The 18,808-nt window shown below is 36.4% G+C and overlaps 1 protein-coding gene across 1 annotated transcript; it reads right to left on the bottom strand.

Annotated features, from left to right (window-relative positions):
- Positions 1 to 8,122: 8,122 nt before the first annotated feature.
- LOC128664615 (olfactory receptor 5V1-like) lies at positions 8,123 to 9,061 on the bottom strand. Its single transcript, XM_053719431.1, has one exon. It carries the CDS (start codon positions 9,059 to 9,061, stop codon positions 8,123 to 8,125), a length of 939 nt encoding a protein of 312 aa, XP_053575406.1.
- Positions 9,062 to 18,808: the final 9,747 nt, after the last annotated feature.

Below are 18,808 nucleotides of genomic sequence, written 5' to 3'. Positions count from 1 at the left end.
TATGTGGTAAAGTGGTATGTTTACACCAGTAGAGCATACTCTGCATTCAATGTTGTCCCTGTTTTTTTCGGGGGTTTTTGTGATGTGATGTGCAGACTCTTGTTCTCCTAATCTAATTAAAGGGCATTACAATTATACATTATAATATCTCATTATGTTTATAAAAAAGTGATAGGATTAACTCAAGCCAATGTTAAAATGTATTATTAATACATACAGTATATCTTACTGTCGAGTTCAATGGTTTTAATGAAATATGTGCTGTATAGTATAGAGAATAATTCTTAACAGAACAAGCATGACTTAAATCATCTGAACAATGTTTGGATAATTTAATAATGAAAATCTAGTTGCATTCTCAAAAAAATAATGTTTCCTTTTTTACATTGTATAGTTTAATGAACATGAAAAACAACTTGTTTAATTTAGCACTACGGAATCTGTTGACGCTCTACAAATAACCAATAATAATAATGTCCCTGTAATTAAATAATGTATGCATAAATGTTTTACATACTTTGCATATTTGTCAAAATAAGACTTGTACTTTATGATGTTAGATGGGATCCTGAATCAATTTGTGTTAAATCTCCCTAATTATCTCAGGGATACCAAACATGTCCCTAGTAAAGAATCTTACATGAGATAAGCAGAACTACACATGGTTGACGATTGATGTCACCGCCCTTTACTCCTCTATTCCTCATTCTAAAGGTTTAAAGGCTTTGAGGTTCACTCTGGAGAGATACTCTTGTTATGCATCTGATTTACAGGAATACATTATACAGGTAGCATATTTTTTGCTTACACACAATTATTTTTCTTTTGAGGGGGGGGGTTCTATCTCCAGAGATGTGGGACCGCCATGGGAGCTAAGATTGCTCCTTCCTACGCCAACCTGTTTTTAGGTTGGTGGGAGCGGTCTCACATCTATGGAGATATCAACCCCTTGAGGGAAAATATTTTTTATCGTTGCTTTATTGATGACCTCTTGCTGATTTGTCAGGGGTCTGATATGCTGATAGCACCTTTTTTGCAGTATCTAAATAGCAACGATTGTGGACTTGTTTTCACTTTTGAGATGAACAAGATCAAAATTAATTTTCTAGATCTGACATTAACTGGGGGTAGTACTGGAAGAGTTATCACTGAGGTTTATAGAAAACCAATTTCAGGAAACACTCTCTTACACGCAAGAAGTTGCCATCCACGACATGTCCCTTATGCTGTTGCTAAAGGACAATTCATCAGATTAAAACATAATTGTACATCTAATGAAACATTTGCGAAAGGGTCCCTGAATCTAAGAAACCGTTTACAACAGAGAGGCTATCCCCCACATATAATCTCTAGAGCAGAGAAAGAAACAAAAATGATTAACAGAAAACATATTTTAGCTGATAGAATTAAACATACTGAAAAGCATGATGGAGTCACATTTGTCACTACATATAGTGAACAGTATCCAGTGATTTGTAATATTATAAAAAAACATTTTCAAATGTTAGCCACTGATGATGGTCTAACTAAATGTGTCAGTAGAGGGGTAAGATGCTCATATAGAAAAACTTAAACTTTAGGTAATCTACTTTCATCCTCACAACTACCTAACCCCAACAGAGCTATGGGGTCTTGGTTATCCCATAGAGGTATGTTTAGATGTGGTAGCAACAGGTGTCGCCCTTGCGATTCAGCTATGATATCTGACACATTCAGATCTGAAACCACAGGCACACAATATCAAATTCAATCATGCCTTAATTGCACTTCTACTTTTGTTGTCTACCTTTTATCTTATACCCAGTGTAAACATTAATACGTAGGGTTAACGACGCAAGATGTCAAGTCTAGAATACACGAACACCTATCTACCATTAGTGTTGGCAGATCAAAGACAGCTTTGGTTCAACACTTTGTTCAAGTCCATGAGGGATCAAATCATACTCTGAGATGGCAAGCAATTGAGAGAGTATTCCCCCCCAAAACGAGGGGGTGACTAAACTTTTACAAAAAAGAGAAATGTTCTGGATATTTACACTCCAGACAATAGCTCCATTGGGCTTTAACTCAGAGCACGATCTGATCAATTATTGGTAGTGATATCATCACTCTCTTTGATCCTTTTCTTTGTATACATGTGTTAATACATATATTCATCTATTTATAGTTCATTGCTTATATAACTTTGACATTACATATAAGTGTACTAATGAAAGGCTCCTCCCCTAATACTCTACTGCAGTGTAATTGCGTGGCACCTTATAGCCCACTTACGTATACACAATTTTGCATCAATACATTCATACGTATTTTCATACACATATTTATATATATATACTTGTGCTTTGGAATGTATTCTTATCCTGTATCAACTTGTATTGTATTATTGCAACCTAAGTGTATTTACTTGATAATACATATGAATGTATTTATGTTTATCCTCTACAATATTATGTCTTATGCATAGAGTAATTATACACTTTATCTAAAGGGGCATCTATGATGTTTAACTTTGTTGCAAGTTTTGCATGGGTTAACATACTGTTAATCATGGGACACTCCCCCTGTTTGTTCTTAACCTATTAAACGTCAGGGTGTTCCCTTTTTAAAGGCTGTAGATTTCATGTAGCCCTTAGCTATGATTAAGGCTTGTTGAGCCTTAACATGATAGCTGTCATTTTGGGTTTGTTGTCCTAACTTGTCTGTCTGGAGATGGCCTTCTATTTCCTTTTAACTTTTGTACTTAATAAATTGAACTTTTAAAAGCATCAGTCTTTGTCAAACTCTTCGTTTTTGGTTGTACTTTATGACAACATTGTTTAAAGGGATATGAAAACCAAATGTCATGATTTAGCTAGAACATGCAGTTTTAAGCAAACTCTTGGTGTCTTTAACTGAAAATCATGAATGCTTAGGAGACGCACATTTTTGGTTCTGCACCTGGGTAGCGCTTGCTGATTGGTGTCTGAATTGGAAAGTGTCTTAAAACTGCATGCTCTTTCTAAATCATATAAGTTTATTTTGACTTTAGTGTCCCTTTAAATATATGCACACACATGTTTTTTGGAAAATAAAATGTATTATACACTCAAAAGAATCTTCTGAAAATAAAAAAAGTGGAATGTGGCCAGAGATAGTCAATTGTAGAACAAGCACTACCAGAGCACCATTTCCACAGGCAGTGCCAAAGGGGGCCATTGTCCACAAGCTTTGGTCTATCATGAACTTGTAATCCGGTGGACATTTTACCCTCAATGGTGCCCAAAGAAAGTATGGCGAGCGCAATTTATCGCAACTTGGTGCATATGAAGTTGCATTGACTTAAACATTGCACCACTCATAATACGGATTCAAGCACAAAATATACCACAACTTTGCGATCGCGTTTGCACACCTCGCAGAGATGATAGCGTTCCACTCGTAATCTGGCCCATAATAGTTAGATTTAAAACAAGATATTTTATTCACTGCTCAGATATTAACAGACATTATATTTATATACAGGGAGTGCAGAATTATTAGGCAAGTTGTATTTTTGAGGATTAATTTTATTATTGAACAACAACCATGTTCTCAATGAACCCAAAAAACTCATTAATATCAAAGCTGAATATTTTTGGAAGTAGTTTTTAGTTTGTTTTTAGCTTTAGCTATTTTAGGGGGATATCTGTGTGTGCAGGTGACTATTACTGTGCATAATTATTAGGCAACTTAACAAAAAACAAATATATGCCCATTTCAATTATTTATTTTTACCAGTGAAACCAATATAACATCTCAACATTCACAAATATACATTTCTGACATTCAAAAACAAAACAAAAACAAATCAGTGACCAATATAGCCACCTTTCTTTGCAAGGACACTCAAAAGCCTGCCATCCATGGATTCTGTCAGTGTTTTGATCTGTTCACCATCAACATTGCATGCAGCAGCAACCACAGCCTCCCAGACACTGTTCAGAGAGGTGTACTGTTTTCCCTCCTTGTAAATCTCACATTTGATGATGGACCACAGGTTCTCAATGGGGTTCAGATCAGGTGAACAAGGAGGCCATGTCATTAGATTTTCTTCTTTTATACCCTTTCTTGCCAGCCACGCTGTGGAGTACTTGGACGCGTGTGATGGAGCATTGTCCTGCATGAAAATCATGTTTTTCTTGAAGGATGCAGACTTCTTTCTGTACCACTGCTTGAAGAAGGTGTCTTCCAGAAACTGGCAGTAGGACTGGGAGTTGAGCTTGACTCCATCCTCAACCCGAAAAGGCCCCACAAGCTCATCTTTGATGATACCAGCCCAAACCAGTACTCCACCTCCACCTTGCTGGCGTCTGAGTCGGACTGGAGCTCTCTGCCCTTTACCCATCTGGCCCATCAAGACTCACTCTCATTTCATCAGTCCATAAAACCTTAGAAAAATCAGTCTTGAGATATTTCTTGGCCCAGTCTTGACGTTTCAGCTTGTGTGTCTTGTTCAGTGGTGGTCATCTTTCAGCCTTTCTTACCTTGGCCATGTCTCTGAGTATTGCACACCTTGTGCTTTTGGGCACTCCAGTGATGTTGCAGCTCTGAAATATGGCCAAACTGGTGGCAAGTGGCATCTTGGCAGCTGCACGCTTGACTTTTCTCAGTTCATGGGCAGTTATTTTGCGCCTTGGTTTTTCCACACGCTTCTTGCGACCCTGTTGACTATTTTGAATGAAACGCTTGATTGTTCGATGATCACGCTTCAGAAGCTTTGCAATTTTAAGAGTGCTGCATCCCTCTGCAAGATATCTTACTATTTTTGACTTTTCTGAGCCTGTCAAGTCCTTCTTTTGACCCATTTTGCCAAAGGAAAGGAAGTTGCCTAATAATTATGCACACCTGATATAGGGTGTTGATGTCATTAGACCACACCCCTTCTCGTTACAGAGATGCACATCACCTAATATGCTTAATTGGTAGTAGGCTTTCGAGCCTATACAGCTTGGAGTAAGACAACATGCATAAAGAGGATGATGTGGTCAAAATACTAATTTCCCTAATAATTCTGCACTCCCTGTATGTATATGTATGTATCACTATGTTAAAAGGGACAGTAAAGTCACAAAAAATCTTTCATGATTTAAATAGGGCATGTAATTTTAAACAACTTTCCAATTTACTTTTATTACCAATTTTGCTTTGTTCTCTTGGTATTCTTAGCTGAAAGCTAAATCTAGGAGGTTCATGTGCTAATTTCATAGACCTTGAAGACTGCCTCTAATCAGAAAGCATTTTGACAGTTTTTCACCACTAGAAGGCGTTAGTTCATGTGTTTCATATAGATAACATTGAGCTCCAGCACGTGAAGCTCCTAAGAGCAAGCACTGATTGGCTAAAAATGCATGTCTGTCAAAAGAACTGAAAAAAGGGGCAGTTTGCAGAGCCATAGATACAAGGTAATCACAGAGGTAAAAAGTATATTATTATAACTGTGTTGGTTATGCAAAATTGGGGAATGGGTAATAAAGGGACTATCTACCTTTTTAAACAACAAAAATTCTGGTGTTTACTGTCCCTTTAAAGTTCTTTGCTTGCCTTTTTCTTTCTAATACCTGAGACCACATATCTTTGAGCACTTTTTTTGTGCAATTTTTTTTTTAATTATTATTATTAGATAGTGTTATCATGAGTTTAACTGTACTTTGTAATGAATTTGTGACACTTTTTTATTTTGAAAATCAGTTAACCAGAGCTCTGAGGTCACGCTAACCTGGCGCACTTTAATTGCGCTCAAGCGATCGCGTTTACTTTCAACTTGTTAACAGTTAACATGCCACTCGTAATCAGGTCCAAAGTTTGGTTGTTGTTGCTTGTGGTCTCATGGATAGCCCATTAGAAAATGACTAAAACTATTCAGAGTGCTAAGATATGTGTTAATCCTAAATTGTTTGGTGAATAAATAGCATTATTTATCTTATGGGGATCAACAACCTGACAGCTAGAGTAGCTTTGGCAGCAAAACTGTTTTGAGTGCCACCTTGGGTATTTGTGCAATAGGTTCTCCCAACATTGCTCTTTAGTTTTCCCCGATTTTGGTTTCTAGCTTTTTGTAGTATTGTCATTTATCTCACAGTTACCATGACTTTGAGAAGTAGCCACAACCTGAGAAGTAGATCTTTAAAGGGGCATGAAACCCATAATGTTTCTTTCATGATTCAGACAAAAAATACAATTTTAAACAGCTTTCCAATTTACTTCTGTTGTCAAATGTGTTTCATTCTCTTGGTATCCTTTGTTGAAGGAGCAGCAATGCACTACTTCAAGCTAACTGAATACATCAGGTAAACCACCAAACACCAGTTGTGCATTGGTGCTCCTGAGCCTACCCAGGAATTATTTTCAAAAAAGGATACCAAGAGAATGAAGCTGATTGAAAAGCTGTTCAAAATTGTATGCTCTTTCTGAATTACGAAAGTGTAATTTTGACTTTACTTTCCCTTTAAACCTTTCACTTCTAGGCCTTTTATACACCTCTTTTTTTGCTGCTTAAAGGGACAGTCTACACCAGAATTTTTATTTTTTTAAAAGATAATCTCTTTATTACCCATTCCCCAGTTTTGCATAACCAACACAGTTATAATAATATACTTTTAACCTCTGTGATTATCTTGTATCTAAGCCTCTGCAAACTGCCCCTTTATTTCAGTTCTTTTGACAGACTTGCAGTCTAGCCAATCAGTGCCTGCTCCCAGATAACTTCACGTGCACGAGCACAGTGTTATCTATATGAAATACGTGAACTAACACCCTCTAGTGGTGAAAAACTGTTAAAATGCATTCTGAAAAGAGGTGGCCTTCAAGGTCTAAGAAATTTGCATATGAACCTCCTAGGTTAAGCTTTCAACTTAGAATACCAAGAGAACAAAGCAAAATTGGTGATAAAAGTAAATTGGAAAATTGTTTAAAATTACATGCTCTATATGAATCATGAAAGTTTATTTTGGCCTAGGCTGTCCCTTTAATGAAAGTTATATTGTATTGTAAGTTATATTTCATTGAGTGACCCACACAAATTATATATTATTTTGTTTTTCTTTCAGCAGGCCCAGTGGATTCAGAATATGAAATTATTTCATTGCATGTGAGAAGACTGCAAATGTTTTCAATGGTATCCAAATTTGAAAAAGGGGCCAATGTAGTCTTTTGGGGCTTGTAATAAAAACTATAGGGCCCCTTTGTGCCAGAGTAGAAATAAAGGCACATTTAGTTTTCTTGTAAACTATAAAATAAACTTTTGTGGGGGTCTATAAACGCTAGATTTTTTTTTTATTGTGTGAAATCATCCCTAGTGAAACACATTTTGTGTGTGTTTCAACAATGTTTTTTTTTTGGGGGGGTGGGCTTGGTGCATTTCAAGACCCCCACCATTTGAAAGAGTAGGAAGTTAAAATGAGGGTTCCTGATCATCTGTAGTTGCTAAGGGAACTGAGATTAAGAGGAATGAATAACCTCTCCCCATTTAGCTCCCTTGCAGCTACAGATGATCAGGAACCCTTATTTTAACTTCCTACTCTTTCAAATGGTGGGGGTCTTGAAATGCACCAAGCCCACCCCCCCAAAAAAAAAAACATTTTTGAAACACACACAAAATGTGTTTCACTAGGGATGATTTCACGCAATAAAAAAAAAAATCTAACGTTTCAAGACCCCCACCATTTGAAAGAGTAGGAAGTTAAAATGAGGGTTCCTGATCATCTGTAGTTGCTAAGGGAACTGATAATAAGAGGAATGAATAAACTCCCCCCATTTAGCTCCCTTGCAGCTACTGTGGCTCCGCTCTTTGTGATGTCACTACACATTTTCGGCAGCATCCTTGGCACTCCTATTGAAGGGCAAATCGCTGTAAACTGTTTATGAGTGGCAATCCCCCTGCACACCTCGTTATGTGCACACGAGCCAAGTACTAGTATATTTAAGTGCTTTATTTCTGTTTTGAGTTGTTTCCCTCCAAATGATGTCAGAAATCTAGCAACAGTGTAATTGTATTGAATATGAAACAAATCAATGAGTACACATTCATGAAACAAAATAAATAGATTGTTTATTGAAGGTTTCAGTTTCAGTAGGTAAAATAAAAATATAAAAAATAACTAGGCTATTTGGATATAATTTCAATATTTTTTTTCATTGCTTTCAAAACATCCTTGTTCCTCAAGCTATATACTACTGGGTTTAGCATTGGCACTAAACCAATGTATAGCATTGAGAGTAACTTATCTTGTTCTTGAAAACGTTCAGATTCTGGTTTTATGTATAAGCTGAGGACAGTCCCACAAAATATAATAACTATTGTAAGATGTGAGGAGCAACTGGAGAACATCTTATGTCTTCCTGATGAGGTCTTAATCTTTAGAATGGTGGAAATGATACACACGTAGGACGCTATTATCAAACTAAAGGGGATAAAGCCTAGAATGACACATTCCACAGATAGTAAAGTATTAATGCTGCTGATATCACTGCAGGATAGTTTCATCATGGTTTTTAGTTCACAAAAGAAGTGGTTGATTTCTGTTGAGTTACAAAATGATAGATTACATATTAGCAAAGATTGCATAAATGAATTTATGAAACCAGTAATCCAGGAAGCACTGATCAGCTGTATGCACACTCTTTTGTTTACAATAAGAAAATAACGCAAAGGTATACAAATAGCCACATAACGGTCATATGCCATGGAAGTCAGAAGAAAAAATTCAGTACCAACGCACAATGAAAAAGAAGATAATTGTGTAATACAACCTGGAAAACTAATACTGTTGTCAGCTGTTATTGTGATGAATAACAGCTTTGGTAAAATTGAAGAGACGTACACAATATCCTGGATAGCCAGATTACACAGGAATACATACATTGGCGTGTGAAGCTGAGGTGCTAGGCACACAAGTATGGTGATCATCATGTTTCCAAAGACAGCCAGCAGATACATTAAGAGAATCCCAATGAAGAACACAGGTTGCCATTCAACATAATTGGAAAAGGCCTGGAGGTGGAATTGAATTTGGAATGTACTGTTTTTGTGAGCTTCCCTCATGCTATCTTATTTGAGAAAAAGAAAGCATTATTATTTAGTAATAAAGAGGTCACACTGTTTATGTAATGTCATATTATATGAATACATTATCAGTATTGTATTATTTTGAAATAGAAAAAGCATTATATTCAGGAGATTTAGTATATAAAATATACAGTTTGGAGCATGTGGTCAGTGGAAATACAGAAATTTCATGACATAAATAGTCATGTGCGTGTGTAATGCCTCACCTTCTCTTGCACAAACAATCTGATGAGAGAAGTCTTCAGTTTGACTGTTATTGCCAGTGTCTGTCTCGCTGGGGGAACCAGTGTGCCTCAGCTTGTGACATGCACACCACTGGTGGTGCCTTTCTAAATGTGAGTTGGCATTTGTCTTCAGCTGAGGTTGTTTACCTTGTTTGAACTTACCCTATGAAGCACCTCCTTTTTCTCTTTTACAAATTGTTTTAGCACCTTCTAGGACTCAGGATCCCTGCTTTGGAGTGATAAATCGCAGGTTAAATCTCCTATCTGGACTGTATAGCCACTCTGTCCATACTACGAACCTGCTGGTTTACAGACATTTCAATATTTGATTTATTTTTACTTTTCTTTTGATCTTATTACCATCATTTTATATTTTGATATATTTTGGATTATTATTTTTAATTTTATTTGTATCTATTTTTCATTTTTACATCATTTTTTGATTATTGCATTATTTCCCCTTGGGACACATTTGCTACTTATATGTCACAATAGTGAGCACCCCCTTTTGTTATTGTACAGAGTGGTTTTATACCTAGTGTACTTTCTAAATAATTATTCCTATGATGAGAGAAGGGCCTATTAATTGCCTTGAATTTACGTATTTGGTGTGATTTACTGTATATCCTCCAATTTAGAGGTGGTAGAGAGGGTAGTCTGATGAATGCGGCTTCTTACTTTGAGGAAAACAGGCATGCATGGGCGAGTCTGCCTCGTCTGGGCTCAAAAGCAGCATACACTGCTTAGTACATTGAGCCCTCTGTATTTAAATGATCTCAAAAGGTCTACAGGCTTACTGGCAAGTATTTTCAAAATGAGCCACATGAGCTTTATTTACTAACTATTAAAGAGAGTTAATCCAAGTCCTCTGGGTCTGGCATTGAGTTTTCTCTGTGCCTTTGACTGCTCAGCTCTGTACTTGTTCTTGACCCTGTAACCCGATGGCTGCTCTACTTACCTTGTTCTGCTTCTGGCCTTTGGTATGTCATTTTCTATTGTTCCAGTCTACACAAGATCCTGGAAATATCTATACATCAGCATTGACGCTGCCCAGATATGGTTGATGTGTATCCAGTATATGTTGATTTTTGCGTATCCCAGTATTCAGTATGAGCTCTGCCAAGCCTACACATGGGTAAGATTCCCAGTCCAGTCATGGGCATACTTTCCTTCCCATCTGTGTTCCTGGATCACTGTGTATCCAGTGCATATTCCTTTACCCAAGTGAGGGCCTCTGTTCAAGCTCTAATATGGGTATCATCCTAATCCCAGTTGCGGGTCTACTATCCAGCCCTGCTGTGTTAAACATATATGCAAATATTCTGCCTAGATGTTGGTTCTTTAGTTCTGCTGTGCTAAGATACTTTTGCTGTGTTGGTTCTTATTACTGCATTTAACTAAATACACTTTTAGCCCTTTGCCAAGTTCCAGTCTGTTTAACTATTGCCTACGTGTAGCCTGCTTTCAGTTTTGCACTAATAAATTATTTTAGTATATTCTACTGCAGCCTATACTAGAAATTCTTCATAATGCTTCTGTTTCACTTGACACTACCTCTGCCCCATACACTGACACTGCTACATCTTGCTATATATTAACAATAATTAAATAACAGATGAGGAAATCACACTCTTATTTTTTTTTTTTTTTTTTCAATTTCTTTTTATTTACACACACATTCATGATACTGAACATAAAGACATATGGAAAAAAACAAGGAAAAAAACACACATGTATATTTAGTGCCAGAGCACAGTTACACAAAAAATGGGTAACCTTACAATAATTCATTTCTAACAGAATCCATATAAGACCTTCAGCCTATAACAGTGTCTCTATTCCACAAAAAGAAGAGAAAAAAAAGAAAAGTCATCAATTATCTATTGCAAAAAGTCCATCTAATCTTAGTATCTGGATTGGGGCTTTCTTTCTTATTTTTTTCGTATATACACATCACATAACATAACATGAGACAAAACGCAACAAAGCAAGACAAGACAAGACAAGACAAGAAAAAAAAAAAAAATCCCCCCTTTTTCCTCTCCCTTCCCCCCCTCCCTCCTCATCTAGTTATAAGTCTAAGCAACATTCTATTGATCTTCTAATGACCAAAAACCTGATTCTCGCATGGGTTTCAAAATCTCCACTTGTACCTCCACTGGTTGTTTTCTGATAACATTTAACCACTTTTTATAAAAATGACTAAAATTATTTTCATTATTAGGCTCTAAGTTAATTTGTTCTATAATTAATTGATCGTTCATTTTTTGACCAAATTCAGCTATCGTTGGATACTTTTTAGCTATCCAATGTCGGAAGATTAGCATCCGGATAATTTGTATAGCTGTAGTGATTAATGCATATTCTTCCTTTACATAATACTTATCAAGCCAGAAGAAAATAATACTTGCGGGTGTAAAACACACCGGTTGGCTTACAAACCTATTTAGCCAAAATACAATTTTGTCCCATAACTGATGTATCTTCAGGCAATACCATAAGCAGTGGAGTATATCAGCCTGCGGAGCGTAACAATGGAAACAGGACCCTTTACATTTCTTATCCCATTTGGCCAGACGTACAGGGGTAAAATAAGCAGAAATTTTTCGTTTTTGTTGTTGTTTTTTTTTGCATCACTCCGGCAAATAAATTAACATTTCCTTGGAAGAACAAGGCTAGGTAATAACCAGCGTAGAGTCTGGAGAGAGTTGGTAAATACCTAAAAGAGGATAGTGGCCAAAACATATGCAATTGACTGTTTAAATCGGACTGCAAGAGACTGGCTAACTAAAAGGGCTACAAGAAAATTAAAAAAGAGATATTGAACCCAGATCCTCTGTATTCTGTCTGAGGGGCGGGCGTTTTGTTCACAGGTCTATGCTTTTGTGGGAAGTAAGTCACTTTCTGAGTGAGCACCAGTTAAATGTCCATACAGTGTGGGAACATACATAAAGTCCTTTGCAGATAATGTAATATGAAACAGTTCACGCAAAATGTTCCCCACTGACTTACCCAGCTGCTCAGACTCTCCCGACGTCAGTGCCCTCTGTAGAATTTCCAAGCGTCGGAGTCGACCCGTCCACAGGGGGTACCCGGAGTTCCGTAGCAACCTCTTTGGCGGTCATACGAGACCTCTGTGCTCCTCCTTCAGTGTACCGTCCCCCTCTGGGTACTCTTCCTCGATCAGCTGGTCGGCGTCTGATGTAACCGGTGAATCTCTCGGCTGGCCACACCTCTATGGATCGTACCGGAGGTGAGTACTGGCAAGTGCAATTGCTAATGGTATTAAGGCTGTGCTGCAAAATACTTCCGTGCTTGCTCGATCTCCAGACACACAGCTTTGTAAATATTTAAGCAGCACCAGAAGACTTTGCAGTTAAAAACGGCTTTATTATAATAAAGCCGTTTTTAACTGCAAAGTCTACTGGTGCTGCTTAAATATTTAATTTTGTGGGAAGTGTATTGTAGTTTTTCTGATATATGGCCTAATGTTCACAGATCTAGTGGAGGTTAATATCACTGTCATATAGTAATATTGGTACATTGACTGTAACATTCAGTGTTTTGGGGGCAATTAATAGTTTAGAGCATTGTGTGGCGTCATATGCACTCAAGATAGAGCAATTATTTGCGCTCCTGATTTATTGTTTAGTTAACTGTTCACATATAGCACACACTTTTTTTTTTCTTTTTTTTTTCCCACCCACACTAAGTTTTATATTATATCTGAAATAAGAGATATTCTAACTTTTTTTGCACTAGTTTTTGTTCTTTCATAATTGAATGGAAAGATTTGTCACTTTGTCTAAGAATAAATCACCAGCAATGCCACCTAAACAACAAGATAAAAGAGTAAAAACCCCTGATTTAGAACAGAGTTTAGAAGCCCAAGGGCTACAGTTGAGCAATTATGATCCTCAAAGCTTGTTACAACAAATATCTGACTTGATTATGCCACAGTTTAACTCGATTAAAGTAGAGATATCAGGTCTGAAGGAAGAGATCAGACAATTTTCTAGTAGACTAGTGGAAGCTGAAACAAGAATTTCAGACCTTGAAGACCAGGTAGACACTCAAGGAAAAAGCTATAAAGTACAGCAAGATACTATTAAAAACTTGCAGGCAAAGGTAGAAGAGTTAGAAGATCGCTCACGTAGAAATAACGTGAAAATAATAGGCTATCCAGAATCTAGTCAGTTTCAAGAGTCAGACCTTATTAAATTTGCCTCTAAAGAACTACCAGCCATGATGGGGTTACAAATTTCTGAGACATCTTTCTTAGTGGAAAGGGCACATAGAATGGGTGTGCCCAGAGTAGACATTAATGGTATAAGTAAACCTAGACCCATTATGGTGAAATATTTAAACTTTCAAGACAAGGTAACAATCATGAGGCAATTTAAGCAAAAAAGACCAATAATGTTAGGACAGTATAAAATTCTACTGTTCCAAGATTTTTCCAGCGAAACGTCGCTGAAACGTAGAGAGATGTCCCCCTTTTGCACGACTCTAATTCAAAAAGGTGTCCAGGCTAGACTCATGTACCCCGCCAAAATTTGCTTTAGGGTAAATAATGAAAATGTGACTCTGAAAACATCACAGGAGGCTAGGGACTGTATTAGCTCTCTATAGGCGTTTATTGTAAAATCTTGTTGGAGGGGCATCCTTTCCCTTTCCCTGGATAAATTGTTCAGAGTATTGTAATGAATATGATGATGTTAAATGTCAGAACAATGTTTATTTGTGATAAGTCATTAGCTATACAAGACTAGATAAGCCAAGTCGGAGGTTTTTAATATGGGTTGTTTTTATGTTGTGTATATTTTGGTGGTCTTTATGTATTTGGAGTGTTTGTCTGTCTGGGTTTTTTTTTTTTTCTTCTTTTTCTCTCTCCTTCCTCCCCCCTCCCTGTTTTTCTCTGGTGTGCTATCGGGTTTTAAGATTTAGAAGAATTAATGCCTAACATAATATCTTGGAATGTGGGGGGATAACCTCACCGGTTAAGAGATCTTTAATTTTAAAACTATTAAAAAAAAGAACCCCGACATTGCTTTATTACAAGAGACCCATTTACAGGAGGTAGAGATGGCAAAACTCAAATCTAAATGGGTAGGTGAAGTGATATCGGCCCCTGGGCCTAAACGTAAGAGAGGAGTAGCGATCCTTTTTGCTAAAAAGTTTGAATATAAAGTTTTAGTTCTGGAACAGGATTCAGGGGGAAGATTTATTATTGTTGAAATAGAATATGGTAATACTTCAATAATTATTTGTAATGTGTATGGCCCTAATGAACTAGACTTAAAGTTTTGGGACAACATATATATTAAGCTTTTTCCCTACCTGGACAGAAATCTTATTATTGCTGGGGATTTCAATATGACAACGACTCCACTATTGGACAGAACTAGACTTGGCAAGCAGGTTGCAGGCAGAAAAGCAGAAGAAAGATTGTTTTGTAATTTTCGTAACAAATTAAACCTCCATGATATTTGGCATATAAAGAATCCTGACTTAAGAGCATTTTCATGTATATCCAAAACACATAAAGTAATGTCACGTATAGACCTCTTTTTAATCAATGACTCTATGTTGTCTCTATAATTAGACCCCACAATAAACGATATAGTTATTTCTGATCACGCGATAGTTGGCTTAGTTATAGAGGGTATTAGGCACCGGAAGATAGGAGCTAGTAATTTCTTTTTTCCTAAATATCTTGTGCTTGATACTGACTTTAATAGATTCCTAGTTCATAAATGGAATCAATATAAAATTGACGATAAAAATTATTATCAGAAGATAGAGATCTTTTGGGGAGCCGCTAAGGCGGTTCTACGGGGCGAAATAAAAGCTTACTTGGTTAAATGGAAGAAAAAGATGCGGGAGCGGGACTATCAACTGTCAAATCAACTTAAAAATAGCTATAAATCATATCTCAATAACCCTAATAATATAACTTGGACTAGCTATATAAAAGCTAAAACAGAAAGAGAGGGATTTTTAAAAATAAAAAGCGCAAAGCAGGATAGGAGGGCAAACGCCTTCTTTTCCAGTTATCATGGGAGGTCAGCAAAAGTTTTATCTAAAATAATTAAGGGGGGAAAGGAGGGGAGGAAAAATATTACTAGCATTATAAAAGGGGATACAAGATATACAACTCCAAGCGAGATTTGCCAAACAATGTATGAACACTATCAAGAAATATTCCATAGGACCTTGTAATCAGAAAGCTAAAGAGAAATTTTGGAACAATGTGTCTCTCCCACAATTAACACCGGAGGAAATTATAGAATTAAATCAACCTATATCGGAACAAGAAATCTTAAAAGCTATAGATAAAGTTAAATTAAATAAAGCTCCAGGACCTGATCAAATACCTGCAGAATTTTATTGAATACTTAAAAAGGAAATAGGAGAAACGTTGCGAGATTTATTTAATCACTATTTTATTAAAAATTGTTCACTTTGCTGCCTCCACGGTTATTCTTATCCACAAAAAAGATAAAGATCCTGAAAATCCCAATGTCTACAGGCCAATATCATTGTTAAACAATGATTATAAACTTCTTACAGCAATAGTAGCAGAGAGACTGAAAAAATATATTAGTAATTTGATTCACTCAGACCAAACGGGATTTATGCCAGGTAGGAACGTATCCAAGAATATCCGAAAGGTTTTGTTAGTTTTGAGCCAGTATTGGAACAAAGTTAAGGAGGGAGCCAAAATAGGTGAGGTAGATTTGGCTCTTTTAACCTTGGATGCTGAAAAAGCGTTTGACGCAATAGTTTGGGATCATTTATTCACTTCACTATCCCGGTTTGGTATCAGTGGTAATTTTCTCAACTTTGTTAAATTAATTTACAAGGCACCTTGCTCCACGCTGTTTATAAATGGACAATTCTCCCCTAAGATAATGTTGAAGAAAGGGACTAGACAAGGATGTCCCTTGTCACCTTTATTGTTCAACCTCTCGATAGAGCCATTAGCGGTAAGACTCAGACAAGTATTAACTGGAATTAAGTTGGGAGATGGTAATGTAATCTTATCACTATATGCAGATGACCTATTACTTTTTTTTATCTAGAACTGCTAAGGACATTCCGATATTATTAGAAATAATTAATGAATTTGGATCATTTTCTGGATATAAAGTAAACTACCCAAAGTCAGAACTACTTTGGATTACACGACCTAATAGACACACTTGCCACCATCCATTTCGAGAGGTTGAACAAATTAAATATCTTGGCCTATATCTAAGTTTAAACCCGGGGATGTGGTATACTTTAAACCACCTTAAAGTTTTTCAAGAAACTAGACTTTTATTAGAAAAGTGGAGACCAATTCCAATGTCTGTATCGGCTAAAATTATGGTTTTGAAAATATTCGTATTCCCACGTTTGTTGTACATATTGCAGAATCTCCCAATTTTTATTAAAAATGCGGATATAAAGAGATACGATAAAGAATGTAAAGTCTTTATATGGGGTTCAGGAAGGGTGAGATTATCAAAAAAATATCCTATATCTTGATAAAGAATATGGAGGGTTTGGGCTTCCTAATCTTAAATTATATAATCAGGTCACAATGTTGAAAATAGCAATCGACTGGATTACCGAAAAAAAATATTGTTCTTTTACAGATATAGAGGGTAGTTTAATAAGGCCCTTTTCCCTAGTAGCTATTTTACATACCCCCATGGATAGATTGCCATCTTCGGTATTGAATATCAAAATTATAAGCAATGTGGTTAAAGTTTGGCAGAAATTTTGTATAGAACTCAAGATAAATTTTAGATTCTCCAAATTTCTCCCCATCCTGGGACACCCGGAGTTTGTGCCAGGACTGAGTTATGGAATTTTCCATATTTGGAAAAGAGTGGGTATAGAGTATTTGGGTCAACTAATTGAGAAAGAGTTCGGGATATTTAAATCTTTCGCACAGTTACAAGAAGAATTTGATTTACCAAAGCAACATAATTTGCATTTTTGCAAGTCAGACAATTTTATAAACACATAGTCCAAAACCCCCCTTGCAACTCCCAGTTGGGGATAATAGGAAGTGGGATTCAAATTTATCGGGTGGGCTATCATTCTATATCAATTTGGTATAGAATGATAATGAAAAATCTTGGTAATTTACATTTAGAATCCACACTCTTATTATTATCCTTATTTATTTGTATAGCAATGCAAATTTCTGCTAAACTGGGTAATGATAAAAATATGAACATCCAGCACAAGTCCTGTATAGGAGTACTACAATGAGCAGCTGCTAAGCTCAAAAAATATCCAAAAAAGCAAAGAAGGTTGTAGACACCAATCCAAAAGAAAATCATTGTATTTCTTACATAGGATAGGATCCAAAAAACACAAAATTTCCGGGACACACCCCATAGTCATGTGATGACTAAGGGGTATGTCCTTGAAGTGTTGTGTTTGTTTAGATCCTATCCTATGTAAGCAATAAAAAAAAAAAATGGATTTGAGTCTACACCCGTCTTTGTGTTTTACAGAGATAGGGGTATACAATGAAAAATATTTGTGATACGATACAAATATAAAACAAACTAAACAAAACTAGTACAGAAAGAGGAGTACCCTGCTCCGCAGATCTTACAATCTACATGTATGACATTTTGTTTAAATATTTCATAAAGGGTAAATCATATACATAGCTCAATGCCTTCACCAGTTCTAAAGCCTTAAAAGAACAATGACAAGTCATAAGCTATTTTTATACCTTTGGATCTAAGTCCTTCTAGACAATGGATACAAAACATATCTGTACTTTTAAGGAATAAATCCCAGGTGCACTTCTCCTTGATTTTTTGATCTATTCAATAGCTCGAAAGTTACATGAACTGAAGGTATGAAATTATTGGGGCATTTAAATTATTAAAATAAATATTCGGCTGCTAATCTTCATTTATGATATCCATACGTGCAGTTCTTACCCAAGCAGATCACAAGGGTACTTATTTTCTCCATCTGCCCACTACAGTAGTCTATTAGCAAGGCGACATATTCTTTCAGAAACAAAGTCAAAAGTTTTTCCACCGGTAAGGCTTTGATAGGCATAATCTCATGGTAATCATGTTTGAGGACGTTTCTCCTCAGTCTTGGTTTATAAATGGCATTTTCAAACACTAACTCTTAGTACGCGAGCAGGAACGATAAATACCGCTCCACTTATAATTTAGCCCAAAATAAGTCAACATTTAACATCATATTCCCATTTTCTTTCTTCTATACTTGCATTGCTCCAAAGTAACTGCTTTGATACTTTTGTTTTGTACACACTCAGCTAAAATCACGTTTTGTGTGCATGTCGGGCAGCACGCATATTAACTCATTAACGACCAACGACATACAGGGTACGTCACACAAAAAATGGTCCTTAAAGACCAACAACGTACCCTGTACATCATCAGGGGTTTTCAATCGGTGGAAGCAATCCTGATCGCTTCCATCCGCTTTCAAGGCATTGCAGTGATGC

This window comes from Bombina bombina, chromosome 6 (assembly GCF_027579735.1).
Source record: "Bombina bombina isolate aBomBom1 chromosome 6, aBomBom1.pri, whole genome shotgun sequence".
Taxonomy (NCBI): domain Eukaryota; kingdom Metazoa; phylum Chordata; class Amphibia; order Anura; family Bombinatoridae; genus Bombina; species Bombina bombina.
This window is presented reverse-complemented; position numbering and strand designations above follow the sequence as displayed.